Source organism: Perna viridis, chromosome 13 (assembly GCF_037379345.1).
Source record: "Perna viridis isolate PV_CMFRI_1.1 ecotype Kerala chromosome 13, ASM3737934v1, whole genome shotgun sequence".
NCBI lineage: Eukaryota > Metazoa > Mollusca > Bivalvia > Mytilida > Mytilidae > Perna > Perna viridis.
Window position 1 is genome coordinate 28623237 of NC_142457.1, and position 21894 is coordinate 28645130.

At 31.1% G+C, this 21894-nt stretch overlaps 1 protein-coding gene across 5 annotated transcripts in view; it reads right to left on the reverse strand.

Annotated features, from left to right (window-relative positions):
- Positions 1–21894, reverse strand: part of LOC148600226 (uncharacterized) — a 39295-nt gene that overhangs the window by 11206 nt on the left and 6195 nt on the right. Inside the window, exons 2-9 of one of the 5 annotated variants that reach the window (XM_088557204.1) lie at positions 21260–21398; positions 11006–11107; positions 7719–7827; positions 5262–5377; positions 4691–4705; positions 3367–3387; positions 2738–2831; positions 241–302 (exon numbers count right to left, since the gene is read on the reverse strand). In XM_088557204.1, the coding sequence (XP_088413330.1) occupies positions 241–302; positions 2738–2831; positions 3367–3387; positions 4691–4705; positions 5262–5377; positions 7719–7827; positions 11006–11107; positions 21260–21378 (638 nt within the window). In that variant the 5' untranslated portion in view covers positions 21379–21398. Of the gene's footprint in view, positions 1–240; positions 303–2737; positions 2832–3366; positions 3388–4690; positions 4709–5261; positions 5378–7718; positions 7828–11005; positions 11108–11729; positions 12505–18371; positions 18524–21259; positions 21399–21894 lie in introns of those variants that run through there. The other 4 variants (XM_088557202.1, XM_088557207.1, XM_088557205.1 and 1 more) reach the window with 4 other exon arrangements.

Here is a 21894-nt window from a genome sequence, read left to right on the forward strand (position 1 = left end):
ATCTCCTTACTTAAATGTTTGATATTTTCAATAATACAAAAATATTGAATGTATAGTATGGGCCCCAATATTAGCTAAATAATCTTGCTTATGCCACCCTAATCTAAAATCTATACAAATGGCATTCATTTGCATGACACAGTTATGTATGATTTTTTATTACAGCTATTTTGATAGTAAAGTAATTTAATTTAACTGATCTTATCTAGCACCATCATAAACATAATTTGAAACAATTACCTCATTTGATCTCGGTGCCTTCTTTGAAGTTCGTCTACTTGATCTCTTAAAAACTCCTCTGCCTATTGAAGAAAGCAATGATTTAATTAAGACAGATTAATTAAATGTCTACCTGGACTTGTATTTTCCTTATTGAAATGTTTAATATGTATGTTGCAGGCTCTTAACTTAAAATTAATCATTAAAGAGCTGTCTTTGTAAGAATCATGCAAAATCTGAAAAAATGTAACACACCCCAAAAAAGGCTACATATTTTTATTTTTGTAATTAAGTTGTTTTAAGGGTGTATATTATGAAATGTGTAATTAATCATTCAAATCTGCCTGCTCTTAGGAGATAATCAACATTGAAAATCCAATAGTTTCTATTGTATTTGAGTGTCATTTACAGAGTTATCTCCCTTAATTTTGAAATCTACAGTGCATTCTATATAATTTTTATCTCCTATGAGCACAGGTTACATGAAAAACCTTAAGTTAATTTCTGTTTACTAAAGCATTTTAAACAAAATATCAAAAATAAAAATATGTAGGCTTTCCAACAATATATCACATTTTGCATGATTCTTAGCTAGAGTGCTACTTAAGTGTTGAACAATTCAATTGTGATTTAGAAGACTTTCATTCGTAAAAAATGAAAAAAAAACATAAAGATAATTCTTGCATTAAAAAGGGCAAAAGAATTGCTTGAAGTTGACTAAAATTCAGATATTCTTTCACATTAGTACTTTTTGGTAACTTTCAATCATATTTTTGGCAAGGAAATTGTGTCCACACCCAAGAAACAATCAGATCTCCTATTTTATATTCAACAAGAGAATGCATTCACCATTACATAGTTTATCATATGTGAAGGTATCAAGTTATTTCTTGGTGTGGACACAGAACTTTTCTGGGTGTAAATATGTCCGAAAAAAAAACAACAATATTTAGAATTCTCAGCAGTTTTTGTTAAATGTCATATAATTGTGGTACCATTATGACATTACAATGAACTAATGCCAAAAAAACATTTTTTTTCCTAATATTTATATATTTTACTACATAATGAAAAACGTTTATGTTATTACAACAAAGTTGATATTATTGATAGCCTAATGCCCATACCCCTTTATGTTTGATAAGATTTACTATAATGAATTGTCTCTGCCTTAAATGAAATACAAAACTATCTTTGAAACGAGCAATTGAACCATTATGCAATAGAAAGAGTAACCAAGGGAACCAAGATTCTAGTGGAAATCAAAAGAATGTATTCCAGGGACAAAGACCAGACATGGAAAACAGACAAACACAACAAAGAACATACAGTAACTAAAATAATACATACAAAGTAATTAAAGTAAATGAGCAACTCGAACTCCACTAAAAACTGGGAGCATGGACCAGGTGCACCGGTAGGGTGAAAATTTGGTATCATCTTGAGTTGTACAATTTTATCAGTAAGTGATCAAGCTATGAGCTTTCAACAACAGATATAAAGTCAAATGAGTCATTAATATGAGTGATGAGAGCTAAACTGGGAAAGTGGAATGACTGATTGATTGATTGGTCTTTAATACCCAAGCAGCAGTATTTTGGCTATATCCAGGTGATGAACGTGAAATGGATGATAAAATGAACATGAAATGATGAAAAACAGGATGGGATACAAGGATAATAGGGTCAAGGAGTTTCAAATGTCACTGGAAATTGGGAGAGGTGGGTATGGTTGGGCAAGTAAAAGCTGAGACTCCTACTCCTGTCAAAAACCACAGCAGGGTCCTTTTGTTGTGCAGCAGTTTAATTTTGGAGCCAGTTATCATGCAGTAAAGTGTGATGGTAGAAAGATATTTTAATGTGCGAGGAACATGGCAGTTTTCCCAACACTGTGCACCACTATGGTTTGTGATCAGGGTTTCCCTATTATGGCCTCACCATCCCAGGATGTGGTATGCCAGGGGTACCCATCCCACCACCTATAGCACACAACCCAGTTGCTCTATGGGCAGAAAGCCCTTAGGCCCTGGCCAGGATTTTGAATACTATTTAGTTGCCTTTTAAGACAAGCTTACAACTGCTGTGAGCTTATTCTTTTGATACCTGTACCCACATGGGGTGAAAGTGGAATGAAAATTGGACAGTGACTGTACAACTACCGGTATACTGCTATGCAAAGTGGAATGAAAAATGGACTGTACAACTATCCTGCTATGCAAAGTGGAATGGAAAAGTGACTGTACAACTATTCTGCTATGCAAAGTGGAATGAAAAATGGACTGTACAACTATCCTGCTATGCAAAGTGGAATGGAAAAGTGACTGTACAACTATTCTGCTATGCAAAGTGGAATGAAAAACGGACTGTACAACTATCCTGCTATGCAAAGTGGAATGAAAAAGCGACTGTACAACTATTCTGTTATGCAAAGTGGAATGAAAAACGGACTGTACAACTATCCTGCTATGCAAAGTGGAATGAAAAAGTGACTATACAACTATCCTGCTACATCAACTTACCCTCTGTTTTGACTGTTTATGATTCAGTCTCTCCTCCTCCAGATATAATGTTAGATCAGATATTTGTTGTTGTAGCTGTGCTATCAGTGAATCCCTGTAACATATAATACTATTGAGATTTTACAGTCTGTAAACATGATGTGTTTGGATTTCATTACACAGTAACTTGATTCCTTTGAAATTCTTTACTATAAAAATAGTTTAAACTGTTTACAAAATTTTATGATTTTTTTGATGTGTGAAAAAAAAACACAAGGCATACAAATTTTCTCAATTTGATCTTTTTAGCCTCAAATTTAATCAACATATCTAGAAAACAACCGAAAAACTATTTGAATTAATCTTGAATTATCAGTGACATAGATGTTTTTTACTGCTTATATAGGGAAAAGTGTGGGAAAATTTTCCTGCCATTTTTCCATAGTGAATTTCAACTAAATTTGATCATTCATATCTTTAAAAGACAAACTTTACAAACACTTAGATGGTTGATTCTGGATGTTATGAGGCAAAAAAACTTGGAAAATGCAACAAAATCTCGGCATTTTTTACTTCATGTGCCACACCTTATATACATTTTGCCTGATTCTTAGAAAGAGAAGTACATAAATAACAAAATATGTTCATACCTTTCGTTGTCTTGTCTTTTCCTAAAATGATAAGTATAGCAATTAATGTTTTTTTTTTTCAATAAAATTTATCAAAGAAGATAAAAACACATTACATACATACATATATACTTTTTAAATAAGTAAGGTAGAATTTTAGTCAACCTCATCAAATACCCAGGGCTTAATCTAAGTACGAAAAGGTAAAACTAAGAACTGATCCATATAATTATACATTTCTAGCTGTGATTTCTAAATATATTTAATATTGCCAAATGATGGTAAAATTTACAATGAATATACGGTATGCATATATAAATATATAAATATATAAAGGTCTATTTCATATTTGCATATAATAGGAATCGGTCAACACAAACTTACTCATATTCAAGTCATCAGAATTGCAAAACAAATTAGTTTACAAATGAAAATACATAGAAAATAAAGATACAGACAGACAGACATTCTTAATAGTGCTCCGGTCTAAGAGATTCCAAATAACAGACAAAGCAAAGCCTCTTTAGCTGATCTTAGTTTTTATCAAATAAGCTTTGTTGTGCAGCAATTTAATTTTGAAGCCAGTTGTCATGCAGTAAAGTGTGATGGTAGAAAGATATTTGGATCTTGATTATTGCTTTATAATGTGTCAGTATAACTGCAATAGACCGTTATCATATTCCTGACTTAGAATTCATTTTTTTTTTAATTAAGAGCAAAGGGAAGTAACTCTCCAACCCAACAGACTGGTTTACTGTCCAATTGGAGCAATGGACAGCAGTACACTTCAAATTCAAATATTTGAATTATTGTAGCTGCTGTTATTATTGTGTAAATGGTTTAAGTTTTAAAAAAATGTTTACTGTTCTTCCTTTCTCAAAAGATACAGCCAACCAGTTTGTTGTGTGTTAGTGGTTACATCCCTTTGAAAAACTTGCTAAATTGGCTTGCATTACATAAATATGGAAAAGGACAATTGACCCTGAAATGTATTGTTGCTGCTTCTCATCCTTTCAAAGGTCATGATCTAACAAACTCAGGAGTGATTTTTACAGAGCAGGAACTGTTCACTCTTTGCATATTTACTTGGGTTCATTTTATCTTTTTTCTTTGAGTTCTCGTCTGTTTTTTTTAATGTATCATACAATTTGTTCTTCATCTGTTTGTTTTTTTGTGTGTATTTCCGCATTTTTCCCCTTGAATTTCCCTACTTTGTCCATGCCAGTATTTCTACTCCTTCTCTTTCCTCTTTAAGACACATTTTCAATAGCTGTTAGTAGCACACTTACAATTGTAAGAATATAAAAATTGTATATAAATACATGTTTACATCATTGGTTCTTACCTTGTCCCTTGCTGACTGCTTGTAAATAAACATAATCAAGACTTAGACAAGAGAAGTAAAGAAATAAACAAGGTCAGTAAGAAGTATGGAACCCCTTGTCTAGAATTGATTTTTGGAACCCATGGACATCTTAAGGAGGTAAACCTAGGATAAGGGACACAACTCTTACAAATCACAGGAACCTTTCTGTTCACCATTTTACATCAATCTCATGAAAGCATCAAGGTAACATGGACTGATTTCATTCTGTTTCAAAGGAAAGCTTGAAACATTTTGGTGAATTTAAAAATATATCCCTGATTTACAAGAGTTATGTCCCTTACCCTAGGTCTACCTCCTTAAATTGATCAAGATCATAAGTTTTCTGAAACTGTGGACGAGTATGCAGACTTCAGTTTGATCATGATCCATTTAATAATGTTGAGTCTTTAAAAGTGCTAAAGATTCGGCAACCCAACCTGTGGACTTGAACTTTGACCTATGACCTTGAATCAATTAAACATTAAACAAAAATATAATTGCTCAGGAGATAAATATTATCAGTACATGTTAACTGCTCAATAATACTTACCTAAAATTTTCATCTTCAGGGGGATCAAAGAATTCATCTTTTATTGTCATGGCAAACTTTGATTTACTTTTAGACAAAATATAACCAGGTCCAACTACAAATGGCACCATTGGGGTCTTAAAAATAACAAAAAGAATTAATTAAAAAAACATTGTGATACTGGTATATGACCTCTTGTCTATTCATCTTGAATATCTAGTACACAGGAAGTATTTAACATATGATGGTCACATGATTCTCATATGATAATTTTGGAACGAAAACATACAACATTTATATGTTTGTGAAAAACATATGATTATCATACAATAATCATGCAATTATCATATGAATACCGAAACATATGATTTTATATGATTATCATATGATGCAAACCATACGATTCTCATGTGTGGCACATTTGCCGGTGTAAATCATTTTTACTCACGTGTATCAGTATGTTGTTTGAATGAAACTTGATTGATATTAGGATTGAGCGCTACTTTGTTTAAATCCCTTTGATCTTGCTACACGATAATTTTCAACCTCACGCCAGTTGAGCGAGATTGAAAATTATCGTATAGGTGCACAATCCTCACTTACCCTCTACCAAAAAGTAGTCCAGAAAGGAAACTTTCAGTGCTTATAAAACACACATATTTAGGTTAAGAAAACTGAAAATAAAAGAAAACTAATACCTTACACGTTAGCAACACAGTGATAAACAGATTATTTAATATTTTTTCAACTGACGGGTGTTTCTCATGCTCATCTCATCTTGTGGCAAAGCTGCTCAATGAGATGAACAGGAGAAACTCCCTCTCACTGAAAAATATTAAATAATATAAGAATATCAGCATGCAAGACAGACTTATAAGTTTTTAAGCAAGTGGTCCAGTTGAAATAAAATTAAACAAATTGCAACAGAAAATGGTGAAGTAAATATTTTACATTTTGTGGTTCAAAGGGCAAAACTATAGATAAATAGCCTGCAAAAATAAACAATATTTTTTTTTTAATTTAAAATGATCAAAGTGCCAGAAAATAAGCATTTTTTGTAATTGAAAATTTCCCAAAAATTTAAATATACCCATCCTAATTCAAAATGTTACATATCATGTGTGGCATAAAATGAGAGATAGTCAGTAATGTTAAAAACTTCCATCCATGTATCAAACTTTACATGAAATTGATAAAAAAGAAAAAAAATTATCTCTCCTTTCCAATGTTATTTCCATAAGAAATTTGAAATGCTTATTTTGAGGTTTCTGCCCCTTAGATTTAGTTATATTTTTTGTGTGCTTATTTTGGTAATAATGCTATAGCTAATTACAACAATATCTCCTGTTGCAATTTCTTTAGATTAAGGGCAAAATTTTGCTACATTGACTGGACTAAAGTGAGTACATGTACTACAATTAACCCAATACTTCATATTAATTGTATTTATATGTATGTTAATCACAAATCATTTTAAATTCTGATGACATGCTTATCAACCCCTAAATATCAAATTATTATTTTAAGATCACTTAAAGAAGACCCAATTTTGTATTGTAGGAGGGGTTTATCATAATTTACAGTGCCTGAACCGATCCATTAAACAATAATTGTGATCCATCATTAATCCCCAATCAGTTTCCAATCAGTGACCAATCCCTCAAACTGATTTATTAAATCAGTGATTGTTTCCATTTATATGACTGCAGATTGAGTGATATATTTTACAGATTATTTTGTTTTGGCTTTCCAGTTTTCAACTAAACGTTGTCAATTCAAAGATGAATTTAATTATTTTTCTTTTATATAAGTTTTTTTAATGAAAAAAAAATGTGAAATTAATTTTAAAAAATTCAAAGGATAAATCAATATGACATTATATTGGATTCCTTCAAATGAAAATTATGAAATTTACGTCAACAAATCATCCGTCATTTTACATTACAAAACCATGATCATATCAGTCACCAGTCATCAGTCTGTCAGCGATTACTTCTATCATTGGTCATCAATCAGTCAGATAGTTGTGAAAATTGGTTCAGGGACTGTATATAAAATTGATTGGTACATACCACTTCTAGATAAATTAAATATATTCCACAAAATAGTTCAATAGTTGTGGTCTCAGTAAGGTATGCAATCATTTGTATGCATACTCATATTTGTGTAAATTGTACTATGCACATATGGGTCTAAGCAAATTATTGTAATTGTACTTGAACCAATAAATATTTAGTATTTAGTGTAATCAGGAAGTGTGAGGATAGTTATTGAAGTCATATATACATGTACATGTAGATAAATTTATAAATTTTCTCATGCTTTATCAGAACTATTTTAATCTAAAATGTAAATGAAAATGATACTTTTACAATATACTATGAGGCTATATATCATAAGGCTATACTATAACACTTGACTCGGTGATAATTAAGTGTGTGTCACAGTGACCATACAATACTATGATATGATACTAACATCCAGATTTTTCTGCCATGGTGGTGGTTTGGCTTTTTTCATTGGCATGTGTGCTTCCAGGTTATGTCTTCTTGTTGGTTCATGTTCCAGCTGTCCAACTCTGTCACAACTGAAAAGAAACAAAAATTTGAGTTAGTGTCAGAAAAAAGTCAATTCATGTAACATAGAAGATTTTTCAACAGATTTAAAATATACTAATACTAAGTGAGCTAGCATGCAGATTTGTGATATAATCATAGAATTACTTCCTCTGAATTTCAAATATTGAAGTTTAAAGTATATATTCCTGTATCATCAAATGATATATTTGATATACATGTATACATTTAAATAAAAAATGTGAAGCTGAAATTCGTAATTCTAATATGATGTGCTTCAAAGCTCTTTAGACCACAGCCATGGTAAAAAAAAGTGATGAACACATGACAAAAATTTCATGCAACATATAGGCTGGGTCTAATCATAAACATGAAGGAACTAGTCCTATTAGAATCAAAATAAATCAAAAATCTCCATTTTATCATTGTATTACCACAGGCCATTTTTGCCATTATGTCGTAACACTCAGGGTAAAACAATGTGACATAAATAGCCAGCCCATGGTAAAACAATGATAAAATGGAGTTTCTGTGATTTTCTTATTTTGTACTGTGACATGGACCATTAAGCATGATGACCTTGAAAACCAATAGGGTGTTGAATTGTTACATGAAATGAGTATGCATACATGAACCAAATTAGGTCAAATGCATGGGGTCAAATAAATTTAAATTTCATAATTCAAAATCTCTCCCTCATCTTTTTTAAGGGGTTCTCATTTCCCTTTTTTATCACCCTATTTCAAAAATAGAAACAAAAACTTTTTCTGCACCCTCATAAATCTTTGGGACAATAAAAAGGTACACAAATTTACTAGCAAGTTAGAAAATTATAAAATCAATAAATCTGAGTTTCAAATTCTGAAATTGGTATTCTATTTAAGTTCAATACTTTAAAAATTAAATTACACAAATCTGCATTTTAATACTTCCATAAACAACCCAAGATATTCACTTGCTTAATCATGCATGAAAAAATTAAAAAGCTTATAAATGTCAATATACTTATAAAGCATTGGCAAATTTAAACAGAAACATATTTCTTTAGAAAAGGGATTTAACAGGAAAAAGATCAACACTCTTTCACTATAAATTATTTGTAAAAGCCATAAAACAGATGTCATTTAAAGATCAATAACTGGAAACCTGAGAGTAAGGGGTATACTTTAGAAATTAATTAAGTGTGATCACAACTATCAATTCAGACCAGTAAAGTCAGCTAGGAACTTATATGTCTAGTCTTAATTAATAATCATAGACCATAACATACACTTATAATATAATATTTAAGTGTCGGTCCTTGTAAGAATCAGGCAATGGGTGAAACATGGTAAGAAAAAACATCATTTTGATAGTGTAATTTGACTATTTGCACCATCAGAATCATGGAAAAAAGACAATATTTTCCATATAACTTAGGTAAATTGAGTTATAATTTCATTGTAATGCACTGAAAAGGAACATTTCAAGGGCAGATAATTCTGTCAAAAACCTCATTTTTCTAACATTCTATTGAAAAATTTCTTAGCAAAGCCAGTGATGTAGAGATCAAATAATGGTCTTTTCAAATAGATAAAATATTCTTGAGTGATATTACATTGTCTGATCGGTGGGGTTTTGACATGCATGTTTCTGATTTTTCCTATTTTACCTGATTCTTACAAACACTTTCACTTAGGTGTTCAGGATTTCTCAATAAGAACACATTAACTTTCTTTTATACAGTTCTCCTTACAAAAAAAGAAAAACACTTGTAGTATAAATATGTCAAAATGGCTTCATACACCTAGCAACCATAACAAAATGAAGATCTACATGTATCTAAGAGATACTACAACATACTCTACTACACAAAATTTCTTTTTTTTATATTACATTATCTAGACCCCAAATAAACTATGCCCTTTTCCCACAGACCCAGGAATGCTTTGGCCTGACCAAAATAGTAACCTGTCTTTCCTTAACTGCCAACAAGTTTAAATTTCTACAAACAATATTTCAAGCTTGACACAATGTCATGTGTCCATCTAATCAATGATCAAGGTACTGTGGGTCAAGGGGAAGGGAAATAATTTTTTTGTTAATGCGGCCTTAGGAATGACCAACTGACCTAATCATTAAAAAATCTAACCAAAACGTAATCAATTTTAATCTTATTATAATATTTGTTTAATGTTACAATAACTTATTCATAGTATTTAACAGTATTTAATTGTCTGCACAAAATATACACAATTCCTTAGATTACTTTTGACTGTAAGCTGGATATGGTTATTTCATAAATTTAAGATTTACATTTTGTTTACATTTCAGTTTAAATGTAGATACTGAACGCCATGCTAACAGGCAAACAGACAAACAGGCAGACAGTTAAAAAAATCACCTCTTGGAAATGAAAACAAGACAATTAAGAACTTCCCTGTCTAAGAATCAGCCAAAATGTGTATAAGGACCACTATGGAACATGGAGAACAAAAAATAGAGATTTTATATTTCAAGTCTTTATACCTCATAACCTCCATAAACAATCATGAAAGTGTTTGTAAAGTTTGCCCTTTTTAAGATACTAATAGGTCAGATATAGTTGAAATACACTATGGAAAAATTTCCAGCACTTTTTCTTTAAATAAGCAGTCAAAAAACATCTATGCTTCAGGATAAATTTAAATAGCTCTTTCATTGTTTTCTAGATGTGTTGAATGTATTTGGAGAATAAAAAAAGAAACTGAGAAAAATGATATGCCACCCATTGCCTGATTCTTACACAAAATGGTACTTAATGCATGTAGTTTATTTACTTCATACCTCCTCTTGTAAAGAGAATACCTAAAACCTCTCCTTAGTTGGTATCCTCCCAAGACCGCACTCAGTCAGGTATCCCAAAAAGCGTGCAGTATCCACCAACAAAAGTTGGTTTAAACAAACAACCACTACTAACAGTAAACCCAGGGGTAGAGCAGTAGGTAATGCTAGCACTGTACTAATAATTTTGGACAAAAGTTACAAAAACAGGGTATTTTATTGGAATCTTATTAAAACCAATTCAAATATATGTGTTTGTAACTGACTTTCCGATTGAAGTCCTATGCCTTTGTAAAGGGTAGTTGTTAGAGACCTGAAAGGTTTGTAAAAATTTTTAAAAAAATTGAAAACTGTTAACTATGATAGTACATATGTATATATACTTACTCATTGTTAGATAGTACGGCTGCAGCAGTCCGAGGTCTGTTGATTCTCGAAGAGTTACCTAAACTACTCCGTGAAGATCTTTGGTAGTTGGAAGGAGTTGATCTACAATGACAAAAAGAGTCAGTTGACTAATGTATTTCTTTGCTGATTTCCCAAACTGATCCTGTGGTGGATTTCACAAAATAGACGTGTAAGTGTAGAAGAGTCCTAAGATATGGCATCATAATCCTATGCTAATTAACAACTAATTTTACTCTTAAAATTTTTGTTTGTTTGTGAAATCGACGTCTGATATCAATCAATGGTTTAATACTGTTATAAGGGGCAAAATATATTTCAAAATTCTTATAAACACAACTAAATGATTATTGCCACTGATTTCTCATGAGGTAAGTTTTTTTTAAGTAAGAGTATTTATATTCATTTTAGAGAGTTCATAGAAGACCAACAAAAAACAACAGCAGAAAAATCCTGACACTGTAAGACCATACAGTGCAGTGGTGGATCCAGATGAGAGTACATTTTTATTGGAAAATTTGTCACTTTCATGTGTAAAATTGACAAAAATGGCAAATAAAGTTGTAGTACCCCCCTTTTTCTGAGAAACCCCGGCTAGCACCCCTTTTTTCCAAAGTGTCTAAATCCACCAATGTAGTGATCAGTAAGCATCTATATATTAAGGGAGTACACCAGAACTTTAGAGAAAGTATTTTTCAGACCTTACCTGGCAGTGACATTCTGTAAGACAATGTGTCTACTATTCTCCTCAAACATTGAATGTGATCTCCCTAAATTCTGTAGGTTAATACGAGGTAAGATTGCAGTTGATGTCATTTTTGTTCACACTTTAGTATATCCAAGTAAAAAAAACCACATTCCTTGTTATAGTGTATACATGATCTTTCACATTTTAAATTTTTATTAAACAATCACATATCATTTTTTGTTTAAAGAGCTGAGTTAAGTAGTATAAAATGACATACAATTATCTAATTTCATTTTATCTGCAGTATCCATGATGGCAGTTCTGGGTACCACAGGACAATATTTGAGACACTATTTCTCAGCACAAAGTTACAATAAGGAACAATGAATTACATTCATTAATATAATAAATCCATTCTTCCTTTCTACTAGTTATTAACTGAAGAGTTTAAGTCAGCCTGCCTTATCTCCAACAGTTCTTGTCTAATTTTTACAAAATCAATCTTTAAAACTTCAATTTTATGTTTTCCATTTCAATCAACTATATGCACCTTTTATTTAAATAACACGTACAACATCTGTGTTTGAACTGAAAGCTTTTCATGTAAAGTACTGTATAATATTTGTTTAAATTCACAGCTTAAGCCTTCAGAAATTTAATAGTTTACCACAGTCCAAATTTTTTTGACGGTTGAACATAGAAACCCATAGTTCCTACATAATTTATTTCATTGTTTCAAATTCTATATCAATCTGAGATCAATGTTCACTTTGTGATATTCAATTTCATTACTCCTTTGATATCAGAACAATATATGTACTTCATATTAAACATGGAAGGTCTTTAGAATGATATTCCAGACACAAATTTAAGTAGACAGAAAAAAAGTCACCAGTTTTATGTATTTAAACTCGAAATCAAACAGACTATATGAATGTTTACATGAATGATCGACTGGTCTACTTGAAAACAAAACAATGTCTTTAGACAAAAATGGCAACAAAAGACTAAGACTCCAAGTGTTTTAAAAACTACATTTTCTAGTGCTTGGCAACAAAAATATGGCAATTCATTTTTCAACTAACAATATTCAACATAAATTATTTCATCTAAATGTACATAAATTTTGTCTATTTCTAATTCAAAGGCAAATTTAAAAAGAAAATGTGTATTATTATCTTGAACTGCTATTATATGTTACCCATTTAAAAATCATTAAAAAAAGTAATTATATTTTATAACTTCAAAAATGTCTATGGCAAAAAAATTGATCCAAAGTAATATGTATATGTTATTAAATATACTCCACTTCTTAATTCTGTGTAACACTGCAACAATAGATTTACCATAATGACTGGAATTACAAAGTTGAATTCTGACTTCATAGTTATTTAACATGTGTACAGCTACTTGATTTAAATGAAACTTAAGTTCTTGCATTTATGTTATAATTACAATATATAATTTAAGAAATGAAAAGTTCAGAAAAATCTGTGATTGAATATCTTCCAAACAAATCAATACCATGTATAGTCTTATACTTAGATGTTATTTACGGAGGTAGACCTAAGGGACACAACTATTACAAATCATTGAAACATTTGCATTCAGCATTTTATTTCAATCTCATGTAAGCATCAAATGCAACTTGGATTGATTTCATTCTGCTTCAAATGGAAACTTGATAGGCTTTGGTGAAATTGAATATGATACAAACATATCACTGATTTCAAGAGTTATGTCCCTTACCCTAGGTCTACCTCCTTAATCAGTATTAATTTCTAATACAGTGACATCTGTCTTAACCATACCCTAAATAAGATTAAAAGCTGTATAAACCAGACACTTTTTAAGTTACTTCACATCAATTTTAATGTATTTTTAACCTCAATATGGTTAACAGAACACCTGTTTAAAACAAAACATAAGTCCAAATGGGATTCACATTATACCAATATCACTGTATTAAAAAGCAACACCTATTAAAGCAAGGTGTTCGTTATATCATGCTAAGAATTCCACCATTCATCCATTTCCGTCAAACTTTGAAAGGAGAGGCAGGGTATAAGTTATTCTGTTAAAGCAGTATTACAAATTTCTAAGCAGTCCCTAGCTCCCACATAAGCTGAGAAATCTCTCACAAAAATTTCCATTCATGCATCACCTAAAAAATTACCAAGCTGTATTGTGAACAGGAAATAAATACACAAGGAACCTGGATTAGTGAGACATGGTATGGCACAAGTCCTCACAAAAAAGCATTATATAAAATATCTAAAACAAAGAATGGTTTGAATTTAGAATTATTTTGGAATTTAGAAAATGACAAAAAAAAAATAATTTATAAAACCAACCCTTACTAAGGGTCATGTTGACATGGCTAAGAGATAGGAAAAGTTGGATAACTTACTAACCCTATCCCCCAACCACCAACATTCATGACAGCATGACTAACCCCTTCAGTAGGTTTAAGTTTTATTAATAATTTTTTAACTTCTTAAAATCCAAAATAATTCCAAATTCAAATAATATCCAGTTCTAAGCATTCCCTCTGATAGAAGCTGAATATCATAATAAAATACTGAAGTGTTGAACAATGGCACAAATCTGAATACATATGGTTTGAACATGAAAACAGAAGACAAATTCAACCTATACATGCACAATTGTAATGAATAAACTGAATAAAAAAGATAACATATCAAAATTGAAGATAAGAAAATAAGATGTAACACAAAAAACCAAAGCAACAACAACTTCCACAAAAAATTAGCAGTGAGAAGGGTAAGCATGTCCTGCTTTGCCAATGGCCCATGTCATCTTCAAAGTTAATACAATCCTGTAATTATAATGCAGCTCACCAACACGAGGCACTAAAGGGTCCATCAAAAAATAATTCACACTTGGGGAATATCATTCCGTTCAACAAAGTATCATGATGTTATTAAAGTAAATAATGAGGAAATGATGAAGAATTATCTGAGAAAGACAAAAAAATAGGATAATCAAAACTCACCATAAAACGTAGGACAATAATCAACTATATATATTTAAAAATGCTGCAACATTTGATCTGAACATCATCAAATCATGCGAAAAAAAGGCATCATGACAAAAATTTCCCAGAAGATTTCAAAGGAAATGAAATTTAACTCTGAGAAATCTGTTTCAGAAAACTGAAAAATTGGACCAATGGATGGATGTAAGGTGATTACAATAACCCCCTACTATAAAGAATTGAGCTATAACTACTCTTTCATTTCTCTAACAGATGTATTGAATTATAAATGTACTGTTTTATACGTCCTAGCAATATATTTCTGACCTCATCACAACCAAACATAATAAAATACCAATAATAATCAATTTACTTCAATGGATTAAAATTAGTTTTGTTAAAATCATGACACACACAAATATTGATATTCATTTTAAATGGTCTATATTATTTCTGGTAAATCTAGGTCATGGTTTAGTTTGGAGCAACACCATTATGTCTTTTCTAGATTTTTAATTTACGAGTACATGATTTATGAATACAACAAACCAAAAAATATTTCTTATTTAAAAGTCATTTGAAAACTACCTGAAAATAGTAGAACCATGCTCTAATTGCATTTCACAGTAGCAAAAATTTATTTTAGCTTTTCACAGTCCTTAAGGAGGTAGACCTAGGGTATATAAGGGACATAACTCTTGAAATCAGTGATATGTTTGTATCATATTCAATTTCACCAAAGCCTATCAAGCTTTCACTTGGAAAAGAATGAAATATATCCAAGTTACTTTGATGCTAACATGAGATTGATGTCAAATACTGAATACAAACATTCCAATGATTTGTAAGAGTTGTGTCCCTCACCTTAGGTTTACCTCCTTAAGGTAAATGTGGCCCTGCAAAGCCCTGTTCTTTACAATGTTACTGTTTATATTAGTAATTCAATAATTAACCAAGTCGAACACTTTATATTGTTAACTTCCAGCCAAATTTCTGTTTTTCCTCACTTTTGAGATATAAATATTTCAATTCTAATACTCATGTGAAATATCCTTAGGCCAAGTAAGATGGTAGATTTTCATTCAACCTTCAAAAAAAATATGGGGTGAGTGGGAAAATTTGATTTTTTATTTTTTATTCTTACCAGATATTTGCTAGCCTAATTTTATGTATTTGAAGTATGAATATGTTCTAAATCCATTCCAGCCCAAATTGTTTTAATGTTTAATATTTTTAGGGGCAGGGGCCTCCGATGAAAATCTACTAATTACATGTAATTTTACATGGCCTTATCTCATACACATTGTGTTTGTGATGTCACATAATAGAACTTTCTATGATGTCATTGTAAATACTTAAAAGAGAATGACAACAAGGATTGCAATGAATATAATAATAAGTCTTCAAAGAATTGGAACTATGGGATACAGTCTTTTTAATCAACACAATTACCAAAAGCAATTAATGTGATAATTAACTAAATCACATCTTTTCAATCTGAAAAATAAATGGTTTCTTTACAATGCAAGTTGTAAACTTTTAATGACAAAATGGGTACACTTAATTAGGTATATACTTGCATACTAAAAGGCATATTTATTTACAATACATTAAAATAATTTAAACTCAGAGAAATCTGAAACTGGTCAAATTCAATCAGGAAAAAATAGGAAAATTTGGGATGGCTTTAACGGCTTTATATCCTCAAATGCATCAGGAGACAATAATTATTTCACACCATGCACAACTTAATCATTTAAAATCAAGGTACATTATACATCATCCAAAAACAAGGTATGATGTACATCATCCAAAACTAGATAAAGTGATGCCCCTGCATTTAACCTTCGTACAGCTATATCATCACTCATAATTGTAAAAAGCACTTTGTCAGATGTGTTATTGTGTCTGTGAGACACAAATGATGCCCCCGCATGTGGTTTTTGAGTAAAACTCAGCATAGCTGAACAAAACTTAAACTCAATCTGTAACTAATCATGACAGACTCACAAACCAAAAAGCAGTTCAATATCTACAAGGGTTTACAAAAAAAAAAGCGGAAAACTGTTATTTCCATGAAATTTTTAAAGTCCAGGGCCCATATTTTTGGTAAAACTCAGCATGGTGGAACGAAACTTTAACTTGATCTATAACTAATCATGAATGAATCACATACAAAAAATCAGTTCAATATCTTCAAGGATTTTTTAAAAAAGTACGGAAAACTTATAGGACGGACAGAATTATGGATGGAATTACAGATGGACCGAATTACAGACGGACGGAATTATGGATGGATGAACAGGGGAAAAACAATATGCCCCAAACTTGTCATTGCGAAGACATAAAAAAAGGTCCATGATACAAACATGTACATATCCAAAATCAGGGTACGATGTACATCATCCAAAAACAAGGTATTATCATCCTAAATCAAGGCACAGAATCAAAAGAACTAAAGTTTACTTGTATTAAGATATATATCATCGAAATTCCATTTTATCATTGTTTTAACTTAGGCAATTTATGTTGCATTTTTTAAATAATGACATAAATGGCCAGCCCATGGTAAAACAATGATAAAATGGAGTTTCCATAATTTATATGGATTCTAATAAGACTATGTTTTCCATATTTTTTAATAGATGCAGCCTATGAGTTGCAAGAAATATTGGTCATGTGTTTATAACTTTTTTACCATGGCTGTCGTAAAGAGAGCTTTGAAGTACGTCATATTAGAATTAAAAATCAACACAAATTTATACCCGTTATAATACTTAGGGTACATGGATACCTCTGACAGCAAAAAAATTCCATTACAACTTGGATGTCTTAAAGTATTCCTACTAAACATTTGTATAACTCCCAAAATTAACCTTCATTTTGTAATGAGGAAACTTATAAAGTTTCATAAAGATCCATCAGTTTTTATATAAAAAAAAACATGTAAGTATCAGTCATACAGGCCTTTCATTAAAAGCTGGTACCTGGTACTTTTCAGCGTACGAGTCATACAGGCCTTTCATTAAGAGGTGGTACTTGGTACTTTTCAGTGAAGCAGTCAGACAGGCCTTTCATTGAGAGGTGATACATGGTACTTTTCAGTGAACCAGTCAGACTGGCCTTTCATTGAGAAGTGGTACCTGATACTTCTGAGTAAACCAGTCAGGCAGGCCTTTCATTGAGAGGTGGTACCTGATACTTTTCTGTAATCCAGTCAGACTCAGACTGGCCTTTCATTAAGAGGTGGTACCTGGTACTTTTCAGTGAACCAGTCAGACTGGCCTTTCATTAAGACGTGTTACCTGGTAATTTACAGTAGCCCAGTCAGACAGGCCTTCATTAAGAGGTGGTACCTGTTACTTTTACCCTTCTAAGCTACAGAAAGTTAAAATTACCTTCAGAATTTTAAAATATCATATACTAATATGAAAGAAAATGATGAAAAATTCCTCCTACAAATTAAAACTAAAGGTACATGTAGTTGAATTGCAAAAAAAATTATGAAACCCCGGCTTGTAACAACACAGATTTGATTCATGTTTCAGAAGTAGTTTTCCAATTAGAGATTTCATTAAATTTATACGAATTGAAGAATACATATTGAAAAAAAAACTCAGTCTGTACATCATCTATCGAATTGATTATCTTAATATACTCACATGTAGTTATACATAATCCCTTTTATATATCCATTATCAAACTAACTTGATTTAAAAATGACTAAATTAATTAGTGTCCATATACATAGTTCATAACCAATAGCAAGCAAATTGTATACAGTGCATGTCGGTCTCTATCAGGAATATTTCTAATCAATGTGTTTTTATCAGCCAGGTAAATAATACAGGTGAAATTGGTACTCATTTTTCAGTTTGATTGACGACTGATTTTAGATAAAAATCTCATTCAAAATTTGGTTATAAAATATTAAGCACATGCAGCGTTGTAAATTAACTTTAAAAAAAGATAATTGAATTGAATTATCCCTTAGAAATGGAGATCATAGAGTCATGTTTTCACCAATCATGGACCACTTAAATGGAAAGAAAAGTGTTCACTGGTATAAAAAATAGTCATGGTACAAGAATAATCAAGTAAAACAGCATGGTCAGATAACTTTTCATAAATGTAATGATTATTAGGAGCCTAAAAGAAAGATATTGTTTTTACATCATATCTACTTTACAACTTTGTTGGGGAAGAAAAGGCCCATTTAAAGGCCAAGTTGAACTGTGAAAATCATATAGACACAAAAATTAACTTTATATCATTTTTTTTTAATACTCATATACTGTTCCTTGCAAGGTATTTGTGGTTTTTGGTCTTGATTCATATGCTTTGAGTTTTAAATACAGATGAAAGGAATACACAAAAGGGTTATCTTGAGAGAGATTTGTGTATTCATACCAAAATCATATAAAAGATATTTTAAATCTGACCAAATATTGACCAAATCATTTAGAAAGTGTTATGTGAAGTAATCTAATCGCATCAGTAGACCAGTCATGTATATATCTTATTTATTAGACTTAATGAACACATACTGGTAAGTAGAGAAATTCAATACTGAATATGTAGTGATATTTCAGCATGGGTTATAGGGTCAAACTTCATTCCCATAACACCCTCAGACCCATATAAACCATTCAGTAAGCTTTGTTGTTAATATCAGTGTCTCTGGTCTTTCTAGAATATATTATTAATCCATTATACCTGCTTAACCAACTTATATTGTAAAAGATTTAAATCAATAATTTAAATATTTGAATTAAGTGAAGCTAAAGAAAGATAACTCTAATATCAAGTACAAATATCATACCGTGTTTGAATCAACTGATGTATGATCATGTGAAAGTCCTTTTATTCGTGGATATCAATTTTCATGGACTGCAGACAAATTGTTGATTTGTAGATTCTTAAATTTGTGGTTTGACATTTCCCACAGTACAAATGAGCTGAAAATATGTATTTTTGTAGGAACTTTAATTTCATGGTTTGAGTCAACTATGAAATCCACAAAAATTGATACCACACAAATATAAGTACTTTCACAGTATAGCTTTTAATATTCCAATCACATGACATCAAATAACTTAACCAATAAAATTAAAGCAAAAACACATGGCAGTTATATCTACCAGTCATGAACTCAAACTACAATGGTTTAATTGGACTTGTTCTTTATAATTATTATATAGATAACTGTGTTTTATCGAATGTTCCCAGTAAAATAAATTTTGATAAATCACACTGCGAAATAAATTCAATAATTTCACTCTCGGACTTTCTCCCGCCAAAACGTCACAATTTGAAATCAATTCCCCGTTCACAAAATTTGAAAGTTATGTTGAAAAGAGCAACAAACAATTGAGGAAATCTATGTAATAAATAGTATAATCAAATGGTTATCATGATAAATAACCAAAATATGATCACTAGTGCCAAGAATGCAGTAAGATTAAACTCCTGCATGGAACAAGTTCCACAGTGTGGAATCCACACACTCGTTAAATCTATGCATTCTTCGGCACTCGTGATCATATTTTGGTTATTCACTCTTTCCAATTAATTATCCTATTAGTATTTTGGGCGAGACACACGTAGATCATTTTTCATAGTACTACGGGCTGTCAAAGGTCCAATCTATCTAAAATTAAATCTATCAATTGCTGCATTCAGTCATTGTATCTAACAACACTTTATTCTACTTTCTGTTCTGATGACCTTTTCAGAATGCTCATGGTTTTCCTGTTAAATAATGCTTTCAAAATTATGAAAGATGAAATCTGATTGGCTGATGAGAAAGGTCTTCAGAACAGAAAGTAAAATGGAATGTAGTTAGAGCCTACATGCAGTGATTGAATGGAACAATTGATGGACCTAATTTTAATTTAGATTGTCCATTTTTGGTCTTGTAATTAAGGATAACTATTAGATTTGATTTTTTTTCATATTTCATACAGAAAATTACTCAAATTACTTGTAATATGCATTTATTATATATAATAAAGAAATGTATTCAATTCATGTTTGTATTGTGATATGTAAAACTACACAATATGTACTTGTATGTCATGTATACATGTATGTATGTTGATATTTGACCAAAATAAATATATCAGTCTTAACTTAGTCCTGTGAAGTAATTAACATCTGACAATCTGAAGTACATGTATATCGATCCATTTTCAATCATAAAATTAAGTACTATACTACTATGTCTATGGCTTAGATCAAGATATTCTGAACTATTTTATTCTATTTTTGAACCAAGCAGTACTTACTTCGGCTTGGTTCTAAATTATTTAATGTGTTCTAGTTGTATGGAAACAGTGAACTCACTTCAGTCTTTAACTCTTGGTCTAGATGGTCTTACATGCATCTATACTAGTACCTTTTCTATGAAAGCAATATACTTACTTTCTCTGGCCGTTGTCTAGGCAGTCTGGGGTATACTGGTCCATTTTCTATGGAAGCAGACTTACTTTAGTCTGGGTCTAAATGTTCTGAACCATTTTGGTCCACTTTCTATATGAGCAGTACTTACTTTGGCCTTGGTCTAGAAGGTCTGAAGTATCCTGGTCCATTTTCTACAGTATCAGTACTAGCAGATTTTGGTCGGTCTGACCAAACAACTGATCTCTGCTGTAGTACTGTACTTGACATGTCTGTGGCTTCACATACCTCTGGAAAAATAATGAAGAACTTAAAAAAAAAACAAAACAATTTCCTTTTAAAATTTACAGGACAAACAATAAATGATATTAAATGAAACTAAACTATAATACAAACATTCAGAAACATTCCAGGCACACATATTTTAAGAATTTAAAGCAATGGACACTTTACCTCAAAGTCTTCATCTCAATAATCAGGGGTAACAGTAATATGAGATTTTATCTAAAGTCGAATCTAGTATACCTTTGGCATGCTTAACCTGAGAGGTTAATCAATGGGTCTAATATTTAGTTGAAGATAGGAAGAGAGTTTAGATTTTAGGTTTACTCTTCCGACTGTACTTAAGGAGGTAGACCTAGGGTAAGGGACACAACTCTTAAAAATCATTGGAATGTTTGTTTTCAGCATTTTACATTGATTTCATGTAAAAATCAAAGTAACTTGGATTAATTTCATTCTGTTTCATATAAAAGCTTGATAGGCTTTGGTGAAATTGAATATGAT